Below are 27916 nucleotides of genomic sequence, written 5' to 3'. Positions count from 1 at the left end.
AAAACCTGCTGGATTGTGGCCACTAATGATGCTGCTGCCCCCTAGTGGCAGACTAAGGTAAACGGCTCCTGTCAATGCAAACAAGCTCCCTACTGTCCCATTTGTACCTGTGCAAAACATCACCACTCTCACTGACTTCAGTGTAGGATTGGTGGACTTGCACACCTCAGTTCATAATCACCCTGCTTTCCAAGTCTTTAAGCTTTTCAGGAGGAAAAGTAGGGGTGCTGTTTATATTAAGGCAATACAGAATTGTTATTTTACAGCCAGCAGCCATATCACTTTGCAGCTCACACCTGGCAGCCCCACTGGAGCTCAGCAGGTGTGAGCCTGGCCAGTACCTGGATGGGAGACCTCCTGGGAAAGCTAAGGTTGCTGCTGGGAGAGGTGTTAGTGGGGCCAGTAGGGGGCGCTCACCCTGTGGTCTGTGTGGGTCCTAATGCCCCAGTATAGTGACGGGGACACTATACTGTAAAAAGGTGCCGTCCTTCAGATGAGACATTAAACAAAGGTCCTGACTCTCTGTGGTCATTAAATATCACAGGGTGTTGCTCGAAAAGAGTAGGGGTGTTACTGCTGGTGTCCTGGCCAAATTTCCCCCATGGCCTCCTAATAACCCCCATCTCTGAACTGGCTCCATCACTCTGCTCTCCTCCCCACTGAGAGCTGGTGTGTGGGGAGCGGACTGGTGCACTGGTGCCGTCGCATCATCCAGGTGTTGGGGAGGGTGTTACACATTGGTGGTGGCAGTGGGATTCCCCATTATCCCCAGCACTTTGAGTGGAGTGTCTAGAAAAGTGCTATACAAGTGTAAAGAATTATTATTATTATTATTATTACTACTACTACAAATCATAATGTAGGAACAGATCCTGTGGTCCCTCTAAGGATCTTAAGCGCTAGAGATGTGGTCCCTGCACTGTACCCCTGAGGAACACCTGAACACAGGCAGGGCTCACACCTTTGAGCAGCACCCTGTAGCTCACAGAAGCTGGGGATGTGAAGTGGCCCTTCAGGCTACTTGAGGGCTACACTTGTGGCCCCCCCAACACCCTACCCCTCCACCTTGTAAGGCACCACAAGCGCCGCGCTGCGCACGTTCTCCACAGGGCACCCACCTGGCGTTTTTGGTGGCATCGGCCCGCAGCTTCTTCACGGCCACCAGCACCGGCTTGCCGTCCGAGTCGGGGACCCCCCCCAGGAACTCGGACAGCCCCTCAGCTTCACACAGGTGCACCTGGGCGGAGGGCAAGAAGAACGCTTTATCATCCTGCTCTGCTCAGTGACCACAGCCTGGACACACACACTGGACACAGACAGACCTGGCTGCCCAGGGAGGACAGGCTCAGTGTCCACAGCCTGGACGTAGACACTGGACACAGACAGACCTGGCTGCCCAGAGAGGACAGGCTCAGTGTCCACAGCCTGGACATAGACACTGGACACAGGTAGACCTGACTGCCCAGAGAGGACAGGCTCAGTGTCCACAGCCTGGACATAGACACTGGACACAGGTAGACCTGACTGCGGTAGACCTGACTGCCCAGAGAAGACAGGCTCAGTGACCACAGTCTGGACATAGACACTGGACACAGACAGACCTGGCTGCCCAGAGAGGACAGGCTCAGTGTCCACAGCCTGGACATAGACACTGGACACAGACAGACCTGGCTGCCCAGAGAGGACAGGCTCAGTGTCCACAGCCTGGACATAGACACTGGACACAGGTAGACCTGACTGCCCAGAGAGGACAGGCTCAGTGACCACAGCCTGGACACACACACTGGACACAGACAGACCTGGCTGTCCACAGCGGACAGGCTGTGCTCCTAACCGGAGCAGCAGAAACAGACGAATTTTCTCCAGCACTGCGACAAATACTCTGGGACCAGACGGGACATCACCCCCTGAAACAAGTCTCCTGCGATGGGACCTCGGCTTGACGTTGGACACGCCCCCCCGAACCGCGCCTTTTCCTTTTCACACCGGCGGCCCTAAACTCCCCGACTCCTCCCCCTGCCCGCCGTGAAAGAGCAGCCCGTCCCCCTCACCTCCCCGAACTGCCCCTCTCCCAGCTTCTCCCGGAACAGCAGGCGGTGCCGGGGGAACTCGGCCACGGAGATGTCCTTGCGGGTCAGCGAGTCGACGGTCAGCGCCGGCACGGCGTACATGTTGCTGCCAGTGACACCCTGCAGGCTGACGATGTCCGTCTCGGCGTAGTGCGGCACGCTGCTCTGGAAGCACTGGTGGGGGGTGCACTGGGTCAGGTCTGGCTCCGCATAGTCCCCGCTGCACACTGAGGGACACACACACACACACAGAGCGCACTGAGACACGGACCCCGAGACCGGGACACACCGGGGCCGGGGGTCGGACCGGGGCGAGGGACAGTGACGAAGTACAGGCTCAGTGACCACAGCCCGGACGGACACTGGACACAGGCAGACCTGGCTCCCCAGAGAGGACGGGCTCAGTGACCACAGCCTGGACACACACACTGGACACAGGAGACCTGGCTGCCCAGAGAGGACAGGCTCAGTGACTACAGCCTGGACACACACACTGGACACAGGAGACCTGGCTGCCCAGAGAGGACAGGCTCAGTGACCACAGCCTGGACACACACACTGGACACAGGAGACCTGGCTGCCCAGAGAGGACAGGCTCAGTGATTACAGCCTGGACACACACACTGGACACAGGAGACCTGGGTGCCCAGAGAGGACAGGCTCAGTGACTACAGCCTGGACACACACACTGGACACAGATAGACCTGACTGCCCACAGAGGACAGGCTCAGTGACCTGAGCCCGGACACACACACACTGGACACAGACAGACCTGGCTGCCCAGGGAGCACAGGCTCAGTGACCACAGCCTGGACACACACACTGGACACAGATAGACCTGACCGCCCATGCTGCAATTTCCCGTCCCGAGGAACAGAGAGTGAGCCTCTCAGATAATATTATAATGCCATCCCGAATGTTTGTAAAGGTCTACAAACTGTTCTCGCATTGGCGAGACAGTAATCCCGCAGCCTTGTCTGTAAAGACCATCGAATGCGACCTTCCGAGAGCGCGGACCCAGAGGAACCCTGACCGCACGCCGAGAGAGGGAGAGACCGGCGACAGATACCGTGGTGCGCAGAGGGGGCGCGAGGGCGAGAGACTGGGGAAGAGGAGGAGGAGGAGGAGGAAGCGAGGGATGGAGAGAGGGACACAGGGGCGGGAAAGGGACAGAGTCAGGCACTCTTACCATTGACCCAGGCAAGGTGAGGCCCCATCTCCCGCCAGCAGAGGGGGGGGGAGGTGGGGATGAAAAGGTCATAGGCAGGGTTACTGAGCGTGACTGCTGGGAGACAGGGAGAGCAGGAGAAAGAGAGGGAGGGGGCAGAGAATCGAGGGGTGAGAAGAGAGAGACCCGACACCAGCCAGCCTCATCCCAGGTCATGGCAATGAAGGATCCTGAACTGAACTGAACTGAACTGGACAGACAAGAGGAAACGGGCTCCAGCAAGAAGAGATAAACGGCACACTTCCCCAGGGCTCTTCAAACAGCCGGGATCAGGACTGGAACGGTTTCCACGTGACAAGCAGGCAGGGATCACCGGTCCCCGTCCCACGATCCCTCAGTCTCACTATGCTCAGCGTGCCCGCCCGCCCGCCGGCCCGTACCCGAGTCCTCCGCGCTCTGGGACAGCTCCGGGAGCTTGTGCCTCGGGGTGGGGGGCTTCTGGTACTCCGGATCCAGCAGGTAGACCCGCTCGTAAGGGGGGTCCACCTGGGGGGCCGTGGGGGGCGTCTGGATGACGATGGTGTCGCTGCAGGACGAAAGGCGCACGGTCACCTCCTCCTCCAGGATGCGGCGGGGGGCCTGGACGGGGAAGAGGGGCTGTCAGTCGCTGGAAGAAGCTGCCCGGCCCCGGAGACGAAGGAGGACACCGTGCGCGCTCGTCCCAGGACCACAGCCAAGGCCAGGCGCCTGGAGGCCTGTGACGTACCTTCTCCATCACCTTGCACACGTATTGACACCACAGGATCACGAAGATGATCACCAGCAGCAACAGAATGATGGTCACCAGGCAGCCAATCAGCACCGAGGTGCTGCTGTCGTCTTGGTGATCTTTGTCCGGGGGCGTGGTTTCTAAAAAAGGGGGGCGGGGTTTGAGGGTCAAACGATCTTAATGCAGCGGGATAAATCACTCTCTTTCATCAGCCTATCAAAGAACTGCATCAGTAAGCGGGGATAAGCTCTGCATTGTAAAACGAGGACCGTACTGCACCGTTTCAATATTGCACACATCCCTTTAACACAACACGCCCTCGGTTATTGTTGCAAGAGCTTTACAGACGCTCAACAGTCTTCTGTGTCCCAGCTGTTCATGCTATGGGTGTCAAGGCAGCACTGAGACGAATGAGAGTACCTTGTCTGAAGGTTGGGGTGGGGGTGGGGGTCGAAAACTCTTGCTCCGGGTTCGAGGTGCTCAGTCCAGACGGCAACTGGGTGTTGATGGGAATGAGTCTGGGGTTCACCATGTCTAGACGGAGCGACAGAGACAGAGGGAAGGGAGATCACCCAATCAGACTGCAATCGGTTTCGCAGCAAGAGAATTTAAATACATCACTACCTACTATTCTAACGATTATCTAGGACACTCTAAACTCAGGGGTTCCCAACCTTTTTTCTCAGCGGAAGCCCCCTTCAACATAAATTATTTGCCTCAAGTAACCCCTTGAGATTTGAACTAAATCAAACCTTCAGTAAATACAGGGCCAATTCTATCAGTTAATTCAATCGTTGGTTTTTGCATATAAAGTCCAGGTAAAAATAAGATCACTTTATTGGCCCTATACAATTTCTCGCATTAGGAATCTGTCTTTTCGCAGACCCCAGCTTGCTCTCCATGAGACACACAGACAGGGAGAGAAGCTGGGGGTCAGAGCGCAGGGTCGGCCATTTAAACAGCGCCCCTGGAGCAGCTGGGGTGAAGGGCCTGGCTCAGGGGCCCAACGGAGTAGGATTCCTCCGCAAAACTTGACTGTTTTAACGTAACAGATTTTACTTTCCAGAAAATCAATACATTTTTCAAACTGAATTGAATTGGAGAGTGACTGGACAATCTCGCGAAACTTCCCTGCAGTACCGTCACGAACCCCTAGGGGTCCATAAATCCCTGTTCTGAGTTTTCACAACACAGGTGGTCCCCCCGCTAGACCAGGCCCGGGGAGAGAGATCCACCCCCCCCCACCCACCCGCCAGGTATCTGGCACCCTCACCAGACTGGAAGGAGATCTCGCTGAACATCATCCAGGTGTCGGCGAAGGCGAAGCGGCAGAGCAGGGCCTTGGCGGGCCTGCCGCCCAGCGGCACGGTGACGAAGCGGGCGCTGGGGTTGCGGTCGTCCAGCACCGGGCTGAACTCGGCGGGCTGGGGCTCCCAGTCCGCGATCAGCCGGGGCTTGAAGAGGCAGGACACCGCCGCGAAGATCTTCACCCCCCGCGCGAACATGTTGTTGCAGTGCACCTGCCAGCAGGGGGTGACACAGTCACACACACCTGCGCTCCACACCCTGGTACCCACACTTACCTCTCGGTAACGTAGTAACTTGAATACGTTTTTCAAATACCGAGTGAAACACACAATCGAGAACTTTTGTGAAAGTGGCTGTAAGTCTCCATATTGTCACAAATCTCTGGTCTTGCCGAGCTCACGTGAATTTCTGAATTGCAGAATGTGGTGCTGCACGTACCTGGAAATTTGGTCTTATTTTGTAATGCAAATTGGAGGTTTTCCAAGTTACATTGGTGGCAGCAGTGGGATTCCCCCATCACCTGTAAAGTGCTTTGAGTGGCGTGTCCAGAAAAGTGCTATATAAGTGTAAGGATTATTCTTCTCATCTCTGCCTCTTTCTCCTCCCTGCTGTCGCCTCTCTGCCCTCCCTCCCCCACGCTGTACCTTCATGGAGGTGAAGTTCCTCTGCTTGTCGAAGATGAACTCCATCTCCACGTGCCCAGATCCCTGGCTCTCGTTCCTCCAGCCCACGTAGTCATATCCGGGCCAGGCGCGGTACTGGTGGGTCTGCAGGAAGTCGTCCCGCCCGATCAGCCCGTCCGTCAGCTGGCCGAGCCCCCCGTAGAGATGCCTGCGCGGGTGACACCGCACGCTAACGTACACTCGCAGAAGCCACGGCTGCAGTTTAGCAATGCCCGAGGACCTGACCGGCGCTGAATGGGGCTGGAGTTAGAAACAACTTAGATGCAGCAGCTGTGACTGTCAGCAACACAGTCTACTGATCGCTTCAGTCAGTCCTGCAGCCTAGATGAGGACCATCTGTTTCCACTGCTGGAAGCCACCTGCAGTACTACAGCTTCCCACAAGGGGGAGCAGCACCCTCTCCATTCACTTAGTGCTCCTCCAAAAGTTAAAGACACCATACAGGGGCAGCTTGAAAAATAAGAAAAATACTGAAATAATATCCTGACAATAACTGATTAGACTGACTCCTTTATCCTAGATGTCCAAGGAGACTAAAGCAATCGAAGCGAAGCACCTTGCACAAGGGTAAAAACAGCTGTGCCGCCGAAACCCAGGATTTGAACCTGCAACCTTCCAGTCTCGTACGTCAGCAGATTAAGTAACGCGTAGTCTGATCTGCTCAGAAAGCGTTTTACAGTGGAGCTGCTGACCCGCTGTTCATGTTTTTTGTAAGTGCCATTCCGTTTACAATTACTAGAGATTTCACAAGATTTCCAAATATTTCCGTAAGTGGTGCTGCCAACAAATGGGACCTACAGGAAGAGGGAAAAGATCCTAAGGCTCTAGGAGAGGCAGCAAAGGAGAACTGGAAGTGCAGCAGGGAGGACGCTACCTGCGCTCCTGATAGCCGTCGTACGTGGAGTCGTTGAGGTAGGCGATAGAATAGCCCGGCTCCGCCATCACCTGGCCCTCTGGGGAATTGTAGGCCGCCAGCCCATCTGGACAGAGCGGAAGCAGAGGGACAGGGAAAGCAGAAAGGAGGAACGACAGGATCGTCACTGAAAAAGTCTCGTTTCGCCTTTATCACAAACAGTGCACAGCTTGCTGTTGAGAGACCCAATTTATAACACCGCGGGTTTGACAACTCCATTTAAAGGGAACATTGCTGGAGTCTCCTGGCTGTTACATGATATTACCACTGTATCAGCTAAACAATGACCCAGGAAGATAAGCTGTGGGGCTACAGAAATGAGACAGAGGAAGAAAGACACCTACTACTGTTTCTACTTTGATTTGTAGTTTTACACATTGGCAACGATACAGATGAAGGTTTTTTTTTATCACTGAAGCCTGGAATCATTTTTCAAATATAAATTCACTCATGGGATTTCCACTGGGCTGGAACGTGACATATACAAAACGAATGGCTATTGCTACGACCATCGCTTGCGTAAAGCAACCAGGATCATATGATTCAGGGCAGACAATGACTGAACAAGCTTGAGAGAATGACCATCGGATTCTGTCTGATATCTGTCCGTTTTTACAGCTCAGAAATTGTAACTTAATTCTGGTTCTTGAAAATCAATTCCTAATCTGCTTTCAGAAGACCAAAATATGCAGTACAGTGTGTTTTGATCCTCTATAACTAGTGAATTGAAACTGCAGTGCTCAATATTAGATTCCACCTCCAATCGCAAATGAAAAGTACAATACAGTATCTTACACAGCAGTATCAGGCTTGAATTGAACTATAACAAATTAAGTCTATATCGACCCATATCACTACTAAATTCAAACCACAATAGGGCACTTTCTAGACCAACATCATTATTATAAGGGATTATAATTTCATACTTTACAGACCAGTATCATTACTAAATACAGATTATAATACCATACATCACAGACCAATATCTTTACCTTCTACAGATCATAATACTGATTAAAAACCTTTACAGAGCAACGTCTCTATCACAGCAGAACCAGGCTGCGGGTAGTCTCACCATGCCAGGGACAGCCATACAACTCCACTCTCATGCAGACTGTGGTGGGCACATTGGTGACAGGGATGACCCGGAGATAGCGGGCGATGATGGGGGGATGCAGATCCTTGATCACAGAGTCGTAGGGATTATTGTTCCCTTCAATCACCTGGACACAGAGATTAAGAGAGAGAGAGTGATATTAAAAAAATTGGGATGCTATTTAGCTGGATCAAGGATCTGGGAATATATGATTTTGGAAAGGGAAACTTGATCCTGCTTCAACACTTTCTCCTTTGGTGTCAACGAGCTGCAGGCCTCAGTTATAATACTCATCCATGATTCGAAGTCTGCTTCTTCCTGGTAAGGGTTATATTACCCCAGAGCCCATCCCAGACATATTAGCAAGACTAAGCCCCGCATGGGTTACCAGTGCACACAAAGACAATTAGGATGTACCAAGCAACCTAGCCAGCATGTCCTTGGAACGTGGCAGGAATAGAGAGTAAAGGAAGATAGCAGCACCGACATGGGGAAGACAGGAAAGTATGGAACAGGTTCCCTTAGCGTGTTGCTGAAGCACTTCTTTACTGAAAGGATTTTGGCACTATGTTATGTCTTTTACCTCAAATTTCCCTGATGGGAACAACAACAAAGATAAGGAAGTGAAGGGTTGTGGGAGCATGGGACAAGCTGCCCAATCACTGCTGTTGAATGGGACGCCCTAGCTGCTTTCCAGAAATAGCTGGATTAGATACTGACCACCTTATATTCTTGACATGACAACTCCACACAGAAGAGACACCGCCTTACCAGAAAAGCAAATTTGCATTTTTTTTTAAATATTACTCGACCTCCAGTGGCCTTGCCCTTTCCGATTTATTTCCCAGATGGCAAGAAGCGCGAGCTGCAGAGTGGAGGGCACAAGGACACATAGAGAACCCCAGCCGGGTCGCGAAAAACCGTCCGGTCTCCCCTCGGGTTCGGCTAAGCCCGTCACCTTGACTCCCGTCCGGCTTCTCCAGGAGATCCAGAGCTCGCCGTCGCGGCTGTAGTCCAGGCGATAGGTGCGGGCGAACTCTTTCCCGTTGCCACGGGCGTGCCGGCCCTGCGTGCCCACCACGGTGAGGAAGACGAGCTGGCGAAGGTCGATCTGCAGGTACTGGACGTCGGTGGGCTGGAGCAGCCCGGCGGGGCACCACGCCCCATCGCCCTCCTCCCTCTCCAACCTGCGTGCACACGCACAGTCACACACACGCCTGCCGACTGGAGATTGCCAACGACGACCTCACCACCCGGGGTCTTTGACAAAGCTACATCTCTGCAGGACTCCCACGCTGTGCCAGCCTACCGCCTGGCTTTCACCCGAGACTGATGTTCCCACGACGGCGGCTCAGGGCGAGAGTAAATTGCAGCAAGAAATCAGAGAGACATGAAGACACAACCAGGCGGAGCACAACGGCATGACAGACGGAGCCAGGGAACGAGAGAGAGAAATGGGTGGGGGTTTTTATGAAAGAAAGAACTTCCAGTCTGCTAGAACGAATTTCAGCACTTTGACAGGACAAATATCAGCGCCATCTTCTTCCTGAATGCTCAGGTAAGTCTGAAAGGTCCCAGGACTGCCAGAGCAGTCCCAGCTCCCATACATACCTGGCATACTGTGGGCCTGTGGACTCGTACCAGTGGCTGGAAGCCGTAATGTCGTCGTCCTTGATCCTGCCATCCTGCATGCCAAGAGGGTAGCGGCAATGTGCTGCGGAGCGGAGAGGGAGGGGAGGTTAGGGGGGGCACAAAGGGCCAAGGTGCCCACAGCTAGCACCATGGAGACAGGCATAAACAAAGCCCTGTGTTTTGGGGGCGGCTCTCTTCTCCACACAGGGAGGAGAAAGCGCTACCCTACGGTACACAGACGAGCTTCACAATTAGGCCGTAGGTCTGGCTGAGTGTTATCACAAGCAGGGGGCTGCGTCAGCATGCGCAGGCTGCAAAGGAACAAGTCAAGGTTTATTCAGGACCCGGAGAAGGCTCCACAGCGGAAAGGTTGTGTTTCTTTTCTTCTCTTTCCAGCAAGAAATAAACCTTTACTGGTTCCTGTGCAGATCTTATTACAGCATACATGGCCCAGATGTAACTACAGTGTGTATAGCAGTATAGCCGTCTGAGTGTAGTTTGTAAAGACTACTACATGAACAGACTACGTATAAACCTATTAATTTCTATATGGTCTGGCTATTATGTCAGCCTATATATACCAGGCATGAGCCATAATTCTACTTTACAATGATACTTATTAAAGGCTACATCGCCCAGCTCATGTTTCAGTCTGTATGGACACAATGTTATCAGAGTCACTGAGGAACGGCTGTTGGTCTGGCTGCTACTATAAGCTGCATGGAGCACCAATCACAGTCCGATTTATGATGTTGGGCTGCTACCACCGGTCGTTATCAGGGTGCGTAAGGACCGGTGCTCACCAGGGTCTATCTGACCACGTGTGTCACCTGGGAGGACCAGCAGCAGGAAGAGCAGCATTGTGGGCAGGGCAGCTGTCCGGGGCGTCTGTCCAGAGAGCCAGAGACCGAGACCTACATCTCTGAGGCGGCAGAGAGAGAAACAACAGAGTGACGCACATCGAATGAGACCTACAGCCCTGAGACACACAGGCAGATGGGTTGACATAGACTTGACTGACACTTGGGTCTTTCAAAACAGACAAAGAGTGGGATGAATACATGTTCATTAGTTGACTGAGACCCGCAGAGCTGAGAGAGAGAGAGAGTCCAGGCTTAACACGAGCAGCACGATGCAGCTCACTTTTATCTTTGTGGTGGTTTCCCATAAACTCCCATCCCAGCCTAATTAATCTGTCTTTATTCCCCAGCAAAACAGAAGAAAAGTGTTTTGTGCGGTTGATGGGTGTTTAACATCTACAATAAAACTTAAATCTTGACAGGGCAATGAAAAACACATTGCCTCTCACCAGGAACTCAAGACGCGTCGCACAAGGAACACGAAGCACACGAGGAGAAAACAAAGGGAGAGAAGGGGGTGTTAATCACTGGCAGCTGGTCTCGTGTCTCTCTGCGTCTCCGCGGGTGAAAGAAAGGAGAGAGAAAGAGAAGGAAACAGAAGAAAAAGCAGCTCAGTTCAGGCAGCGGACAGAACAGCAAGGAAAAAGCAGGACAAGGCTTTAGTTTTTCTTAGTTGAAGACGGGAACCCAGCGTGGACTTTCATCTGAGGAGAATTAGAAAACCTAAATTAAATTACAGCAGGAGTAAACAGGAAGTCACTCGAAACATCACAGAAAAGGGTGTGCAATTACAAGCTTGTGTGTGGTCATGACAGCGGACGTGCCTGTGCAAGAGGGAATATATGTGTGCAACTGCACATCCGTGTATGTCAGTGTCTGAGTGTGCGTTCACGGGGATGATAGTGTGCGAGAGTGTGCAGGAACTAGTATTTTAGCGTGAGAGTTTGTGAGCACGCAAGTATGTTAGTAGGAGAGAGTGTATGCATGGGTATGTTAGTGGGAGCCAGTGCTTGTGCATGAGTATGTTAGTGAGCAAGAGTGCGTGCACAAGTATGTTAGTGCAAGAGAGAGTGTGTGCATACTGGTATGTTATTGTGAGAATGTGTGTGCACTAGTATGCCAGTGTGCTAGAGAGTGTGTGCAGGGGTATTTTCCATCTCTACCAGTGCGTGTGCATGAGTATGTTAGTGCAAGAGAGTGTGTGCACGGGTATGTTAGTGGCAGAGTTTGTGCATGGGTATGTTAGTGTGAGAATGCGTGTGCATAAGTATGTTAGTGAGCAAGAGTGTGTGTATGAGCACGTTAGAGGCAGAGTTTGTGCACGAGTATACTAGTATGCGACAGTGTCAAGCACAAGTATGTAAGTGTGCAAGAGTGTGTGCATGTGTATGTTAGTGGGTGCCAGTGTGTGCACGAGTATGTTAGTGCAAGAGAGTGTGTGCACAAGTATGTTAGTGCAAGACAGAGTGTGCTTGCTGCTCACGGTGTGTGGATTGCAACAGCATCACTGGCAGAGATCTGGGAAACGCGCCAGAAGTGAAGCAATGAGAGAGAAGACGGGAGAGCTTCAGAGAGGTCAGAGAGAGAGAAAAGATGAGAGGGTCAAATGTCCCGAGATGGGGGAGAAAGGGCAGCAGACAAGAGTGAAGTAGAAACAGGCCATCTGTGTTTAAGAGAGGGAAGGGGCAGGCAGCTCCAAGAGCAGGCACTCCTCTTCCACCTCACTTAAGACTCTCTCTCTCTGTCCTGGGCTGAACTGTGGCACGTTCTGCGCTCAGTTTACACGCAGATCTGACACACATGGGCCTCTACGCTGATTTTACGAATACAGACGGACTTCAAATTGCCTTGCAAAACACTCCCACAAGGAAAGGCTTCTGCTCACTGGGCCTCAGCGGGTTTTTGAAATCCAGTTTTGAAATGCGTTTTGATGAACTTGAGCAGAAAATCCTGCTTGTGTGCAAACTAAGTTCCTCAAACTTCGTGTTCTCCTTTCACAGCTCCTCCGTCCTGGGGGAGAGCTCACTTGGGAACAGTACAGAAGTGTGCCTTTGCAACGTTTTGCTCTGTTGCACGAGTCCCCCACCCCCTCCCTCAGACTGGACAGCTGGATGCACACTGCTTTTCTGCTGTAATATGTTTTTAAAGGAGGTGGCGTTGAGGTTAGCACTGGCCGCCTTGCAATGGGGATCTATCCGTGCGGAGTTTGCATGTTCTCCTCAATGTTCACGTGGGTTTCATCCGGGTGCTCCGGTTTCCTCCCACGCTCCCAAAGACGTGCTGGTAGGTTATCTGGCTTCTGGTGAAAACTGGCCCTGGTGAAAACTGTGTGTATCTGTCCGTGTCTGTGTGTGCCCTGCCCTGGCATCCCATCCTGCCTTGTGCCTGCTGCTTGCTGGGATAGCCACCCTGTCCTAGGTAAAGCGGTTTAGAAAAAGAATGGATGGAACATTTTGATGTCTTGGATAAAACTGGCAAACTCTAGCCACCTTTCGTCCCTCCCTAACCACACACTTCCTGTCCTTGTGTTGTCCTTCAGGTCCCCCATGTGCATTAAGAGGACAACGAAGACAACCCAGAAATGTTTTTGTTTCCTCTGGAACCATCAACGTTAAACCGGCTCCCTCTTGTTTCTCACTCGTTTACCGAAAGAGAGCCCCATCTTGTCTCCTATTTCTATTCTCCTCCTCTCTCACTCCCTCTCTCGCTCCCCATCTCTGCAGCCCTGTGACGTTTTGTCTTCTCTCTCGTTTCTCACAGGTCTCTCGAGGCCGGCTCGCTGGCGGCAGGCTGGAGCACTGCCTCGAGCCTCGGGCTGTGCCAGAGAGCTCTCTCTCTCCCCGAAGGTCAGAAACATACCTCCAAGAGCCTGCAGGCTTAAGTGCAAACACAGAGGCCTAATCTCACGCGCAGAGAAACTTGCTCAAGTCAGGGGAGGAGTGAGGCATCACGCACAGGGAGCGAGGAGGAGGTGGGGGGGGGGGGGGGGGTGGGCCTAGCAACTTTGAAGCCTAGACAAAGCCAAACAAAGTCGCCCACAGCAAAGAGGGTTGTCCACACAGAAAAAAAAAAGAAAACAAAGACCTATCAGCTGATTATTAAAGCTCCGCTCCCTTGTGTCAAGGAGTCAGTGATGGTAGAAGAGCGTCTTGCGACACACAGCACAACACAGGCTCACAGCAGAGGCAGGAGAGCCTCAGACCTGAATCTGAACTAGGCCTCCATCCCCATGGCAACCAGGCCAGCCCAAGACAGCCAGGTTTACCTTGACAACAGGAGGGCTGCTGGGAAGTCGGGGTCTCCCGTGCCCAAACCCAGGACAGGACTGCCTTTTCTTGTTGTTGTTGTTTGACCCCCCCCACCACCTCAAAAAACAGGCCTGACGTTTTCTGGATTCTCTGGCAAAACCAAAACACCCCCAGAGAGAGAGAAAGAGAGCCACCGGCTTTGAAATTCGCCCCTGGGAGCCCGTCGCCGCGCCGCGTCTCCGCGAGGTTAAGCGGTCCCTGGCCGTCCCCCGAAGAGATAAGTACAGGGCTCCGAGGCCTGCTGCTCCGCCGGACTCCCCAGCCAAAAACCGCTGACGCAATCGCCGATGAGCCCATTCCACAGGAATGCAAGAGCCCCCACCCCCTCCTCCTCGTCCTGCAAGCTTACAATGTGCTGTTGGCCTCGTGTCTCTCTCCTTGCTCTCTCCTCTCTCCTGGCTGTTTCACAGGCCACCATCGGGATTCAAGCTGGAGACTGACAGGGAAGAGGCCACCTTCTGTCCCTGACCCAAGAGATGCAGCAATGACACCAGGGCTGTGCCATTCAGTCGGTTATTAAGAGGGAGTCTAAGCAGTTGGGGAAAACGGCCAAAGAGATTGTCTTTGAAGAACCGATCGCCCCCCCCCCCGCAGGGCAAGACGGAAGGACCGATTCCCCTAGAAAGAGACGACAAAGGAGATCATAACACAACCTCACGTTGCTTGTTATCCAACCGCTGGGTCCTAAGTGACGTGAGAAGCCTGGCGCCAGTTCCAAACGCCGGTTTTCCCCTTGACTGGAATGGCTGAACTGCCGAAGCGAAGCAGGAAGAAAAATATATATATATCCCGGCCAACTCCCCCCCCCCCCCCCGTTCCATCTTGATGGCCACAGGTGTCAATCCTGGCCCTGCCGTCCAAATGAGCTAATTCACTGGAGCGCCGATTCAATTGCGTGCGCGGCACATTTTACGAGACTCAGAACAGGCGCGGATCGGACCAGCCGCCCCCGAGAGGCCGGGCCTCAGAGCTCTGAAAGCCGCCAACGTCCGCTCGACCTGTTTGCTAGGGGGCGGCACTACATCTCCCCCTCCCAGACATCTACGGCCTTCACCACCCCCCCCCAGGCTGTGAACCAACGCGCTGGACATCAGCAAACGTTTCGAGCTCCGTCTTCGGCGACATCAGGCAGACGCAGGGCTCCGGAAGTCTGTGACTGGAAATTCCTGCTCCAGAGCACTAATAACCCCAAGAAAGCTGGTGGAAGATCTTAGCCCATCGGTCAACCCTTCTGAAATCCTGAAGACACCTCTGAGTCTTAAGGGCGGTGGGTCTCATCAGCCAGACTAGGCAGTGCTATAACCTGCACTGGACATCCAATGAGAACAGCTTCAGCCACCCGGGTACTGATGTGACCCCTGCACTGTGCGTCTGCCTAATTTCTTCTTGTTACTCAGTGCGGACATTCCCGAGTGGAAAACATGGGGTCTCTGCCAGGCGTTTTAGCTGACCAGCTGTTCCGAGCCGAACAATATAACTTTCTCTTTCTCCAGGAAAAGGGAAGACCCTGGGATTTGTGCTGTTGGCCCCGTTCTTCTTTTTCTTCTTAGAGGGAGAGATCGGAAGAGTGCAAGACGGGGGGGGGGAGGGGGGCAGAATGGCCAGAATCCTGAAAGGAAAATACAGCAAGGGAGATCAGGAGACAGACAGACCCGGGTGGAAGGGGGGAGGAGGGGAGAGCAGGAGAGGAAGACAGGGAAGGAGGAGAAGGGAAGAGAGCTCTACTGGGAGAGGGAGGAGGGAACTCAGTTGAACTGGCAGTCCAGTATGTGATCTCCTGTCCCAGCCTGAGGAACAGACAGTGAGCCTGTCTCTCAATAATAATACAGTGTGTGATCTCCTGTCCCAGCCTGAGGAACAGTGAGCCTGTTTCTCAATAATAATAATACAGTGTGTGATCTCCTGTCCCAGCCCGAGGAACAGACAGTGAGCCTGTCTTTCAATAATAATAATACAGTGTGTGATCTCCTGTCCCAGCCTGAGGAACAGACAGTGAGCCTGTCTCTCAATAATAATAATACAGTGTGTGACCTCCTGTCCCAGCCTGAGGAACAGACAGTGAGCCTGTCTCTCAATAATAATAATAATACAGTGTGTGATCTCCTGTCCCAGCCTGAGGAACAGACAGTGAGCCTGTCTCTCAATAATAATAATACAGTGTGTGATCTCCTGTCCCAGCCTGAGGAACAAACAGTGAGCCTGTCTCTCAACAATAATAATACAGTGTGTGATCTCCTGTCCCATCCTGAGGAGCAGACAGTGAGCCTGTCTCTCAATAATAATAATACAGTGTGTGATCTCCTGTCCCAGCCTGAGGAACAGACAGTGAGCCTGTCTCTCAATAATAATAATACAGTGTGTGATCTCCTGTCCCAGCCTGAGGAACAGACAGTGAGCCTGACTCTCAATAATAATAATACAGTGTGTGATCTCCTGTCCCAGCCTGAGGAACAGACAGTGAGCCTGTCTCTCAATAATAATAATACAGTGTGTGATCTCCTGTCCCAGCCTGAGGAACAGACAGTGAGCCCGTCTCTCAATAATAATAATACAGTGTGTGATCTCCTGTCCCAGCCTGAGGAACAGACAGTGAGCCTGTCTCTCAATAATAATAATAATAATACAGTGTGTGATCTCCTGTCCCAGCCTGAGGAGCAGACAGTGAGCCTGTCTCTCAATAATGCTCTATGTTGTTCATATCGTACGATGTGTCTGTATTGTAAACTGCAGTAAATGTTGTGTTAGTGGTATATAGCTTTGGCTACACTGAAATTCAGCCCTGTAATAAAGCTGTTTGAACTGAACTGAATCGGGAAGAGAGGAAGGGCGAAGGAGAGAGAGAGAGTCCCGGCTGTTTTATGTAATGTTTGGCCTCCTCACAGCCCCGGCTCAGCTATCGGATTCCTTTGCTGTTGCTCATATTTCCAAGGGCGTCACATGACCGGCTGGGAACAATGAGGGCAAACAGCCGGAAGAGCCCAGGCCCTCCTCAGAGGAGGAGGAGGAGGAGGAAAAACACAAACAGAGGAGCCCGCGACACACCACACAACCCTGGCGTCTCCCACCAGCCGCGGAGAGACCAGCTCCAGTGCCCACCTGGCGGATTTCACCCCCGGACACTTCACAGCTGCCCGAGAGCAGGAGGGGCTGTACTCGGCGTTGCCCCGGCAACAACGACAACTTCTCCAGGATGTCACAACACTCTGTCGGGTCAAGGTTCAAACATCTCCAGCTATCACTCGAGGCATTTTCTAACGTCATCGCTGGGCTCTCGTTCCCCTCGTTTTCCACCCCAGCTGACTTGTGTAAAGGCTTTCCGAATGCATCGAAGCTTTTCCGCCCCCCCCCCTCCCCCAAGAGGGTGTGCAAGTTTTGCAAAATGAATTGGCCGTCATTCGTGCTTCAGAAAAAACAAGCCCTGCTCCTGGCGAAGAGGTTCAGGAAATCCATCCCTCTCCTAGCACTCTCTCCGGGATCCCGGCAAACAGAGTGATCCCCGGCAGCGCCAACATCCCGGAACGATCCCATAGTCCAGCTGCAGGGATGAGGGCACTTAATGATAATGATAATGATAATGATAATAATAATTGCTTACACTTATATAGCGCTTTTCTGGACACTCCACTCAAAGCGCTTTACAGGTCACGGGAATCCCACTGCCACCACCAGTGTGCAGCCCCTCCTGGATGAGGCGCCAGTCCGCTCCCCACGCACCAGCTCTCAGTGGGGAGGAGAGCAGAGTGATGAAGCCAGTTCAGAGATGGGGATTATTAGGAGGTCATGACTGGTAAAGGCCAGGGGGGAATTGGGCCAGGACACCGGGGTTACACCCCTACTCTTCTCGAGAAACACCCTGGGATTTTTAATGACCACAGAGAGTCAGGACTTGGGTTTTACATCCCATCCAAAGGACGGCGCCTGTTTACAGTCTAGTGTCCCCGTCACTATACTGGGGCATTAGGACCCACAAGGACCACAGGGAGAGCGCCCCCTACTGGCCCCACTAACACCTCTTCCAGCAGCAGCCTCAGTTTTCCCCAGGAGGTCTCCCATCCAGGTACTGACCAGGCTCACACCTGCTGAGCTTCAGGGGGGCTGCCAGCGGTGAGTTGCAGGGTGCAGGCTGCTGGCACTGCTAGTTTTGGGGGGGGGGCAGCGCAGCACAGCCACCTCACAGCTCTCGGACCCAGGGCTCCGTATAATCGGCATGTCCTCACAGCGTCACGGGGGGTTTGCCCCAGCTGCCCCCCCGCCTCCCTACTCCTGTGAGGGTGAACGCCTGTGTCCGAGTGCGTGTACGTGCCTTGTGAAGCCCTTCCAAACTGCAGGGCGTTTGCCTTAGACCCTAAGCACGTCAGGTTACGTGCCTTTTTTTAGCTCATCAGCACAGCGTGCCCAAATGCCTGACATGTTCCTGCAGCTTCATATACAGCAGACGCCACGGCTTCCGAAACCTGAAAAGCGCACCCCGAGTCTTCTTTCCAGCACAAGACCCGAAGGCAAAAGCACAAACTGAGCCACAGGAACTCCAGTAACCAAGCAAGTCACGCGTGCAATTTCCAAACAAATTGCACACAGCAGACCTATAACGCCACAACCCCCAACGTGCGCGTGTCTTTTTCCCGTTTTCCGTTTTTTTATTTGCGTTTTCAAGAAATCCGCAGGCCGACCTCGCATTTTCCTTTCTTCCAGGGACGCCTTTCCCCGTGCTGAGCTAAACGTTCCAGGAACAACAACGAAGTGTGCTCGGAAAAACACCCCCCCCCCCCCTCCTCACCCCCTCCAGGCAGCGCGGGGGCCGGGGTGGCGAGAGGGGTTTCTGCACCCTATGCTCCAGCAGCAACAGGGCTGAGACGACTGTGCTACACCAATCCTCCTCCCCCCTGCAACTCTCCCACAAACATATGTGTAGGGTGGTCTTTGGAGAATCTTTTGGGGGGGGTCTTTTTGCTAAGATCCAACTTGCAGGCCAAAGGTCAGCACAGACATCAGCAGATGCATCAGATGAGAAAAGAAGTTTTTTTGCATGTGCAGTGCATGGCTGCTCATGCATCAGGAGTCAGTAAGGCGCCCTGTCCACTTGAGCAGTACGTTTCGGGGAGCTGATTCCTCTAGAGAAGGGATTGGGGGGGCGCTGGGACACCCCATCTGGTTCTCGTTGCAGCGAGAACAGGTTAGGAGCACAAATAAAACAACAACAACAGCGAAATCCCTTCGACTGCAAGAAGCCGAGAGATAAAGGGGCCCCTCCCTGAAGGCAAGGGGGGAAGGAATGGGGTACCGTTGGAGCTGACGTCCAAAAGCACGCAGCCCTGCAGGTGACCGAGACACAGAGACGCCGGGTACCGCGGCACCCCGGCGCATCGGAACCTCTGTTTCCGAAGCGCGCGCACCCCCTGGGACGCAAAAGAGAGGCGCGCCAAGCAGCGGGCCGATTGCTTCGCAGGGCCTACAGCCCCTGAATCCTTCAGCAAAGCCAACTGCGGCCTGCCTCTCTGCTCCTCGTCTCAAAGTCCAGAAGAAGACGTTCATCCCACTGGTTCAATTTTCCCATTATTTGCAGCTCAATGGAGCCCATTCCTAAAGCACTCTTTACCAATTCTGATGGCACTGAGAGGTGCCGAGTACTGGTCACTACTGATCCCTGGGTAGGGGTGTTATCTCCTGGCTAAACCCCACTCTGGTCTTGTACAATCTGCCCTCCCTTCGTCCAGCTGTCCATTTTTTAACCACTTCATCTGTACTCCCTGGACAGGACGCCAGAAAATAAGACAAGAGTTCCAGCAAGAGGGGGTTGGGGCGGAGCGGAGGCTCTGTGGCTCAGGATCTGCGCCTGTGGCTGGAAGGTTCCCGGTTCAAATCCCGCAGAGGAATCCTACTCCGTCGGGCCCCTGAGCAAGGCCCTTCACCCCAGCTGCTCCAGGGGCGCTGTATAAATGGCCGACCCTGCACTCTGACCCCAAGCTTCTCTCCCTGTCTGTGTGTCTCATGGAGAGCAAGCTGGGGTCTGCGAAAAGACACATTCCTAATGCAAGAAACTGTATAGGGCCAATAAAGTGATCTGATCTTATTTAGCCCATGTGTCTCTCGATTGTTGGAAAGCGAAAGACGACCTCTACTTTTGAAGATGTGGAGTTCTTCAACCAAGTCACCTCATAGCCTCCTCTATTCCAGACTACGAACAAACAGATCCATTTCTTGTTTCCCATGTAAAATACTATCCTTCTCTAGACTCATTTTAGAGCAATGTCTTGTTTCAAACAGCACCAGATTAGAAATGAAAACCATATTGTGTGTGCCATTTGTGTTAGGTGAATACAAAATGTCTGCAGTTTCCAACAGACCCTAATTTTTTTTTCCATACGACCCTCCTGGCTATGCTCATCAGGAACACAAAGTACGATCACTCGCAGGTTTTTATCTCAATCATCTTACAGGATGCTTTTAGGAAACAGATATAATAATAATCCTTACACAAAAATAGCGCTTTTCTGGACTCTCCATTCAAAGTGCTTTACGGGTAATGGGGATCCCCTCCACCACCACCAGTGTGCAGCCCCACCTGGATGATGCCCCAGTCCCCCAGTACCACCACTTGTATTCTCAAAGGAATACAACCAGTATTGCTACAAGCCAATACAAATCATCCATCTCCACAGTTTGACCAGTCCACCAATCACGGCCCTCGCACTCACCAGTCACCTGGGCTCTGCGCGCTGATTGGAGAAAAGCTGTGAAACCCGGCAGGCGATGTCACTTCCTGTCCTGTTCTGCTACTTCCTGCAGGCGTGACCTCTGAAGAAAAAAAAAGACGACAAAGGGAAATTGAGCACTTGTCCTCTTCCTGCATTGGGAATGTTTGCACAAACTAGCCTAACCAGCAGGTCTCTTCAACACGCCCTTGGGAGAGCTCTGGTCAAGACCAGAAATATTCATTTGACCAATTAGCAGCTTTTACTGGCTGCTAATTGTTAAAATTAGGTATGCTCTTCATACAGTCTTATATACCTCATAAGGCTGTGCTCAGTTTAATGATAAGTCGCACAAGTCTGCAACTCTGCAGATTTTCAAGGTCATGTCTTCGCTCTTGTAGAATAAAGATGTTGGGGTTCAGCTCTGCTAACACTGGGGTTGCTGTCTCAGAGTGGCCCAGGAGACCCCTGTTCGGGGTTGCAGCTCTGAGGAGGCTTGGAGCCCAGTTTTCGGCAGGTGTTCTCTGGGTTCCCTGTGGTGAGCTTTCCAGCCTGCTACCATCAAAGGAAACCCCGAGCGCTGCTTGAGTTGGCAAGAGAGCTTCAACTCAAGCCAGAATTCTCTGACAGCACAGAGGGAGAGAAGAGGGGAGAGAGAGAGAGGCAAGGAGAAACAGATGCTGATGAAGTACAGGCTCAGTGACCACCGCCTGGCCATAGAGACTGGACACAGGCAGACCTGGCTGTCCAGAGAGGACAGGCTCAGTGACCACAGCCTGGACACAGAAACTGGACACGGCAGACCTGGCTGTCCAAAGAGAACAGGCTCAGTGACCACAGGCTGGACACAGAAACTGGACACAGGCAGACCTGACTGCCCAGAGAGGACAGGCCGTGCTCCCACTGCCAGCGGGAAGAAACAGAGACAGAGGTGCACTTCCTACTGCACTGCGAGACAAATATTCTGGGATTAGACATTCTTCTCCACATTTACCAATCTAATCACTGTGCCTGTCCACCCCTCGCCTCAGTCTTGCAAGGGACACAACCCATCTTTTAATGCTCATCAGCCTCCATTGGCACAATTTCAGCCCCTTCACTCCACCATGAACCTGAGAACGGCTGGTCTCAGCTGTAGCCACTCTGGCTGATGTAGAAGCCAGGACCTCCTCCAGCTGTTTCTTCGTCAGAATTCCTTACACTTACACGGCACTCTTCCGGAGACTCCACTCCGAGCGCTCTCCAGGTAATGGGGAAAAGAAGGGCTTCCTGAAAGAAGCCAGCAACACTCCGGCAACACCTTGAACATGGCCCAGTGCGAGAATCGTACCCGGGTCAGAGGGTGAAGAATGTGGGCACAGAGGAAGAGGCAGAAAACAGACCAGGGAGAGTGGGGGGGAGAGATAACAGGGTCTTCCTGATTAATAGGTTAGCAATCACAATGCTGTCCTGAGCTTAAAGGCCTTGGACAGCCTGCTGATTGACCCCAGGAGAGCGTAGCGTTGCTGGAATTCGGACAGGACATTTGGAGACTCGGAGACCGAGTGGGACCAGCCACTCCCAAGAAACTAAAGAGATTCTGTTCCTGTAACCTGTCCATGCAAAAGACAATCCTTGAGGGATTGAGGAATCAGCCTGGTTCAAAGAATATTGGCCTTCTCTGGTGGGAAGGCTCGGGGCAAGATTCCATGCTCTGTTTTCACAGGTGTGTTATTTCAAACGGGGGTGGGGGGGATTTAACAGAACTCCAGGGAGGGACGTGGGGGGAGAAAATGTAACCCAAGAAGGGCCCGGACGCTGCACACCTGATAAAATCTTTCCCAGCTCAGAGTTTATAAATACGACCCATGGAAAGAAAGTCCTATCCACCCGCCGGATTCCTAACAGCAGTCCCGCTCCATGGGATCCAGGGGGTGAAAGGCCGCCCAGATTCTCTTACAAGCCCCCCACCGCCCCACCCCCCACTCCTGAAAAAAATACTGTAACAGGACCTCCCCAGGGCAGCTGAAATCACACACTCCCGTCACCCCTGCCTGGGGAAAAAAGTGTGCAGCAACTTCCGCGCTGACCCAGGTACCTGATCTTACAGAAAGGGCGGCGCTGTACAGCCCTGGCTGGGAGCCATCCGAGTTCACAGCAAGCAGGCCGGTGTCTTCTTCCTGGACATCAAACTCCAGACAGCTGCACAAGAGCTCCGAGAGGCGGGACGCCCCGCCCCCCTCGGCCACCCCAAGCCCCGCCCACGGCCCCGCCCCCTCCATCAGAACCCACAGGGCGTCCTTTCCGACACGCGCAACGTAATTGCATCCAGCTTTTGAGCCCGCCTCCCGGAAAGGAGCTCCGATTGGCCAACGTTCTTCTGGTTAACAGGGATCAAAGGCAGCTCGGGCAGCCGCGGATTCGGGAAAAAACATACCGTCCTCTCCTTCTGCTCAGTAACAAGTAATACCGCTGCCCTGGAAATCAGTCCAGAGAAGAGGAAACGGAGACGTCTCAGGGCATCGAGGAACGTCCACCCCAGGCCAGGCTGAAGGAACCGAGCCTTTTTAGGCTTCGACAGAGAAGTCTACGAGGGGACCCAAGACAGGAACTCAAAATCCAAGGCAGAGGCATCGACATCGTCCACCCGGTTGGGTACCGAATGAGCACGGAGAGGTGTCTGGTACTCGAGAACCCAAGCAGAATCGACCCGTATCTCTTAGGATTTGCCTGTCCCCAAATGACACCTTGGTGTGATCTTTGGTTGAGAACTCCTTACAAGATGAACCACATGGCGGCTGTGCCCTTGCCCCTAGACTCGCCTTCTTGAGCAAGAGAAGGGACAGGCCCCGCGCCCATCTCTTCAAAGCCAGTCGCTACTGGCGGTAAGCGGATCCTTCCAGACAATCGGAGGAGGCGCTTGCCCGCGGGCAAAAACTGCGGGCCGGAGGGGCGAAGAGAGAGGGTGTGGATCCCCGGCACTCGGCCCAGGATCCGGCTGGGCTCCCGTCACCCACAGGGAAGCCCGAGGAGACCCTCCCCTGCCAGACGTCTTCGTGCCAGAACAGAGTGGGAGAGGCAGGCAGCGGGAACCGTGGTGGAAGAAGTGGGATTCTTTCCGGGCGCGAAACGTCAAGGCCTTGGCACCTCCAGCCAAACGATGAGATGTCGGCGCCCGGGGTGTTGCCCGATCGCCAACGTCTGTCGGAATAAACTGGCACCGAGGTGCGAGCGACGCCAAAAGATTCCCGTCAAGTATTATGGAAATGACGCAATGCACAATTATGGCCAAGTGGCAGCAGCCAGAAAACCTGACATGGATCCAGAAGCTATGCAGTAGGAGTCTCGGATCTTGCGGAGGGATTTTAGGTTGGCGTCTGCGTCTCTCCAGGGACCGGCTCCGTGGGTTATGGAATTAAAGACTCTGCGACATAGCCAGTTCTCGTATCAACAGAGCCAACCCAGAACTCCAGGGCCAGGTTATGTGCACAAGGCCTCACAACTGAGCAGGGACACACATGAGATAAGATCAGATCACTTTATCGGCCCTATACAATTTCTCGCATTAGGAATCTGTCTTTTCGCAGACCCCAGCTTGCTCTCCCTGAGACACACAGACAGGGAGAGAAGCTGGGGGTCAGAGCGCAGGGTCTGCCATTGTACAGAGCCCCCGGAGCAGCTGGGGTGAAGGGCCTGGCTCAGGGGCCCAATGGAGTAGGATTCCTCTGCCGGCCGCGGGATTCGAACCGGCCACCTCCCAGCCACAGGCGCAGATCCTGAGCCACAGAGCCACCACTCCGCCCCCAGACACATGGCTGCCCCCCTCTGCCAAGGGTGGGTAGGGTCCCACAGCCTGTACAGTGCTTCAAGTGCCAGGTACAAGCATGGGAGGTGCCAGTTTTGATCGTGCACAGTCTCTCCGTGCGAGGCCACACCCCCAACCTTCACTGCAACATCCTAAGCACCCCAAAGACATCCAGACGGCACCCCCCACAAGGTCAAATATACCAATTCCAGGACCCCTTACTGACCCTGTATCAGGATTTCGGTACTCCTTGAACCCAGAGGCCAGTCCACCTGAGACCAGCAGGGCTCCTGTGTTGCGGGAGAGCAGAATTCCAGTCAAAGGACTGAGGGTCTCCATGGTCTGCAAGCTTGGCAGATTCTGTGCTCGTAAGCGTAACCAAGTGGAATCAGAGAGAGTCAGACGCTGTGTGGTTGGGAGAGGCCTGAAAGAGCAGGCTGGGGTCTGCTGCACTTTGCACGTTATTGGGGTGCAGGTGGGAGATCTGGGGATGACTGGGCTGCAGGGTACAGTGTCAGGGGCCTGAGCCCCCAGAGGAGAGTTCAGAGACCCAGTCTCTACTCCCTGCTGCCCCAAATAACCGACTGCCCGTCATCGGGATCGAGGATCGATAAGACAGGAAATACATTTTCCTGCTTTCGCAGCACTAGCAAAGCGGATGCAATGCTCCAATATGCAAGAACAAAAAATAAGGAAAACGTAAATATTCTATCATGATATTCACACACCCCTCGCTGTGATTTGGCGAGATCACGGCCGCCCCGCGGTGCCGGCGGAACCAGGCGCTCTCGCCTCAGAAATTAACCGTGTAGATGACACACATGTGCGTGTGAGCCGGGCGAAGCCGTGTCGCTGCGCTTTTCTGGAAACGTGTGCGTGAGGCGTTCGGGGGGGTGGCGCAAAAAACTAAACAAAACAGGCCGTCCCGGGACAGTAGGCACCCCGGCGGACAGGGCAACATTAGTCTGTCTCTTTTCCAGCTGTTTTTCCGGGGTGTCGTCGCCGGTCCGGCCCCGCTTTCTTCTCACAACCGAGTGGGAGAAAGCGGCTGCACAGATAGGCTACATCAGCGCCTTGCGCCCGGGCGCTCAGATGCCTGTACGTGCCCAGGCTCCGTCTGCTTTCAGACTGCATTTCCCGCAAGAAGGGGATCTCTGGAGGAGGAGAAGTGACCTCCGACTTGATCCCGCGGGGCAGATTCCCCCCGGGGAAAAGTCCACGAGCGGCGGATCCGGTGGGATCCCCGCACCGCGGTCCCCCGAGACCCACCGCTTAGCACGCTCCTGCACGGGGCAGGACAGCCCTGGGGGATAAAGAGACGCCAGTGCCCCCCCAATACACACTCCCACTCCCCCCCCCCCCCGTGCAAAACAAGAAAATCAAAGCGACTCCGGGCCAACCAGCTGTACTGAACTGCCCCTTAATTTGCAGTTCACGGTCCTCCTCCGCGCCAGCGCTAACTCGAGAGCGGATCTCCGTTTTCTCGAGGAGAGGAAAAAAAAAAGGGTCGATCGATCCCTGCTCATTAATCCGCGCCCCCACCCCCCAGTTCTGCGCGAACAAAGACCTGAAATGCTCTCGGAGCCCCGAGAAAGTTCTGAGGGAGCTCCCTTACTCGCTTCGCTTTAAAAAAAATATATTAAAAAGCGACAAAAACTACAAGACCGCTGGCTTCAGTGTTTGAGATCATATGATCCGCCCCGCGTTTCTGTCCCGGTTCGGAATCGCCTAAACACGTTTACACGGCCGCAATCCCCTCCCTACACACACACACATTGAACAAATCGAAAACTTTTTTTGTCCTTCCATTCCACACCGCCTTCCCCAACTTTTGGAGAGAGAGAGAGAAAAAAAAATAATTTACCTGTTGCGCTCTTTCGCCGGTGGTCTTCTTCTAAAACGCCAAAGAAAACCTCCTCTTCGACCACCCGCCCCCCGGTCCCTTCCCCGGCCTCATCCAGTCTCGACAGAAAAGAAATCACAGGTCGCCGCGATTCCTGTCAAGTTCTCTTTTTTTTTTTAAACAAAAAATGTTTCTCTCCCGTCCTTAAAAATGTATCTGGGAGATCTGCACACACAAGGAAAAAAAAAAAAATGGGGGAAAAAAAGTTTCAATGTGATTTTGACATCACATCCCCCTTCCGGCCACTGGAGGAGAGGGTGGTAATGAGGGAGGGAGGGAAAGCGAGGGAAGCCGATTCCCAGGACACGGGAGAGCGCTGTTCGTCCCGTTCCTGAGCTCCAGACTGACGGCGTCCACACAGTCACAGAATTGGACTGGACAATAACACAATAACAAGTTCATTTCTAGGAGCAGCAGCAGTAATGTGGTTCAGTTTGTCTAACCTTTGTCCCCGCACCCACTCGCCGGTTCTCCCTCGTCAGAAACGCACCCTGTCTCTTTAATGAATTATTTACCGAGCATTCACTTTTAAAAGACCCCCCCGCCGTCGTCGGAACGGAGATGAGGACTGTGGGGCTGTTTTTATTTCCCTTGTGCTGGTTGTGAGGTAAACGACACTCTGACTCTCCCCCACCCACACCCACACAATCGTCAAGGTTTGTAAGATTTGAAACCATACAGTGGACTCAGGGCGGAAAGCAGGCAGGAGCGTCATCACTTCTCCTCCTGACGTCGTCCTTAAATGATTAATTAATAATTTATAATAATAATAATTGCTTACACTTATATAGCGCTTTTCTGGATTAAGGTCGTGTCCTCTTTCTCGTTCACTTTCCCTTCATAATCGAAATGGTCGTTGTACGCATTTTCTGATTGACTTCTAAGGGGCAGGCTTTGAGATATTAAGCTCAGGCTTATCGTCATACCTGGCCGAGTGCAACGGAACGTGCAGCGTGTTGGCCTCCCAGGCCGAATGACGCAACAGGTGAGGACATAAAACACGGCCGCAGCGGCGAGACAAAACATGACGTCACCAATGACATCACGGGGCCTGGGGACAGGCCTGGTTTTAAGCAGCATTTAATAATAATAATAATAATAGCTTACACTTATATAGCGCTTTTCTGGACACTCCACTCAAAGCGCTTTACAGGTAATGGGGACTCCCCTCCACCACCACCAATGTGCAGCATCCACCTGGATGATGCGACGGCAGCCATAGTGCGCCAGAACGCTCACCACACATCAGCTATCAGTGGGGAGGAGAGCAGAGTAATGTAGCCAATTCATAGAGGGGGATTATTAGGAGGCCATGATGGGGTAAAGGCCAGGGGGGAAATTTGGCCAGGACACCGGGGTTACACCCCTACTCTTTTCGAGAAGCGCCCTGGGATTTTTAATGACCACAGAGAGTCAGGACCTCGGTTTTACGTCTCATCCGAAGGACGGCGCCTGTTTACAGTATAGTGTCCCCGTCACTATACTGGGGCATTAGGACCCACATGGACCGCAGGGTGAGCGCCCCCTGCTGGCCCCACTAACACCTCTTCCAGCAGCAACCTTAGTTTTTCCCAGGAGGTCTCCCATCCAGGTACTGACCAGGCTCACACCTGCTTAGCTTCAGTGGGTTGCCAGTTGTGAGTTGCAGGGTGATATGGCTGCTGGCAATTTAGGTTGCAGCTGTGTGCACAATTCCAGCAGGGGCTGCATTTTGAGTCCAGTGCAAAATTC

General features: G+C 53.2%; 1 protein-coding gene across 4 annotated transcripts in view; it reads right to left on the bottom strand.

Moving 5' to 3' along the window:
* Nucleotides 1-26810, bottom strand: part of ddr2l (discoidin domain receptor family, member 2, like) — a 36993-nt gene extending 10183 nt beyond the window's left edge. Inside the window, exons 1-15 of one of the 4 annotated variants that reach the window (XM_069183155.1) lie at nt 26147-26810; nt 20502-20601; nt 10442-10560; nt 9618-9720; nt 8965-9193; nt 7986-8133; nt 6872-6977; nt 5959-6145; nt 5280-5526; nt 4427-4540; nt 4004-4146; nt 3678-3876; nt 3259-3351; nt 2052-2296; nt 1119-1237 (exon numbers count right to left, since the gene is read on the bottom strand). In XM_069183155.1, coding sequence (XP_069039256.1) covers nt 1119-1237; nt 2052-2296; nt 3259-3351; nt 3678-3876; nt 4004-4146; nt 4427-4540; nt 5280-5526; nt 5959-6145; nt 6872-6977; nt 7986-8133; nt 8965-9193; nt 9618-9720; nt 10442-10499 — 1991 coding nt within the window. In that variant the 5' untranslated portion in view covers nt 10500-10560; nt 20502-20601; nt 26147-26810. Of the gene's footprint in view, nt 1-1118; nt 1238-2051; nt 2297-3258; nt 3352-3677; nt 3877-4003; nt 4147-4426; nt 4541-5279; nt 5527-5958; nt 6146-6871; nt 6978-7985; nt 8134-8964; nt 9194-9617; nt 9721-10441; nt 10561-13763; nt 14117-20501; nt 20602-26146 lie in introns of those variants that run through there. The other 3 variants (XM_069183156.1, XM_069183158.1, XM_069183157.1) reach the window with 3 other exon arrangements.
* Between the last annotated feature and the right edge of the window lie 1106 nt (nt 26811-27916).

Source organism: Lepisosteus oculatus, chromosome 24 (genome assembly GCF_040954835.1).
Source record: "Lepisosteus oculatus isolate fLepOcu1 chromosome 24, fLepOcu1.hap2, whole genome shotgun sequence".
In the NCBI taxonomy this organism is placed as follows: domain Eukaryota; kingdom Metazoa; phylum Chordata; class Actinopteri; order Semionotiformes; family Lepisosteidae; genus Lepisosteus; species Lepisosteus oculatus.
The sequence above is the reverse complement of the archived record's forward strand: the minus strand, read 5'-3'. Positions and strand labels throughout refer to the sequence as shown.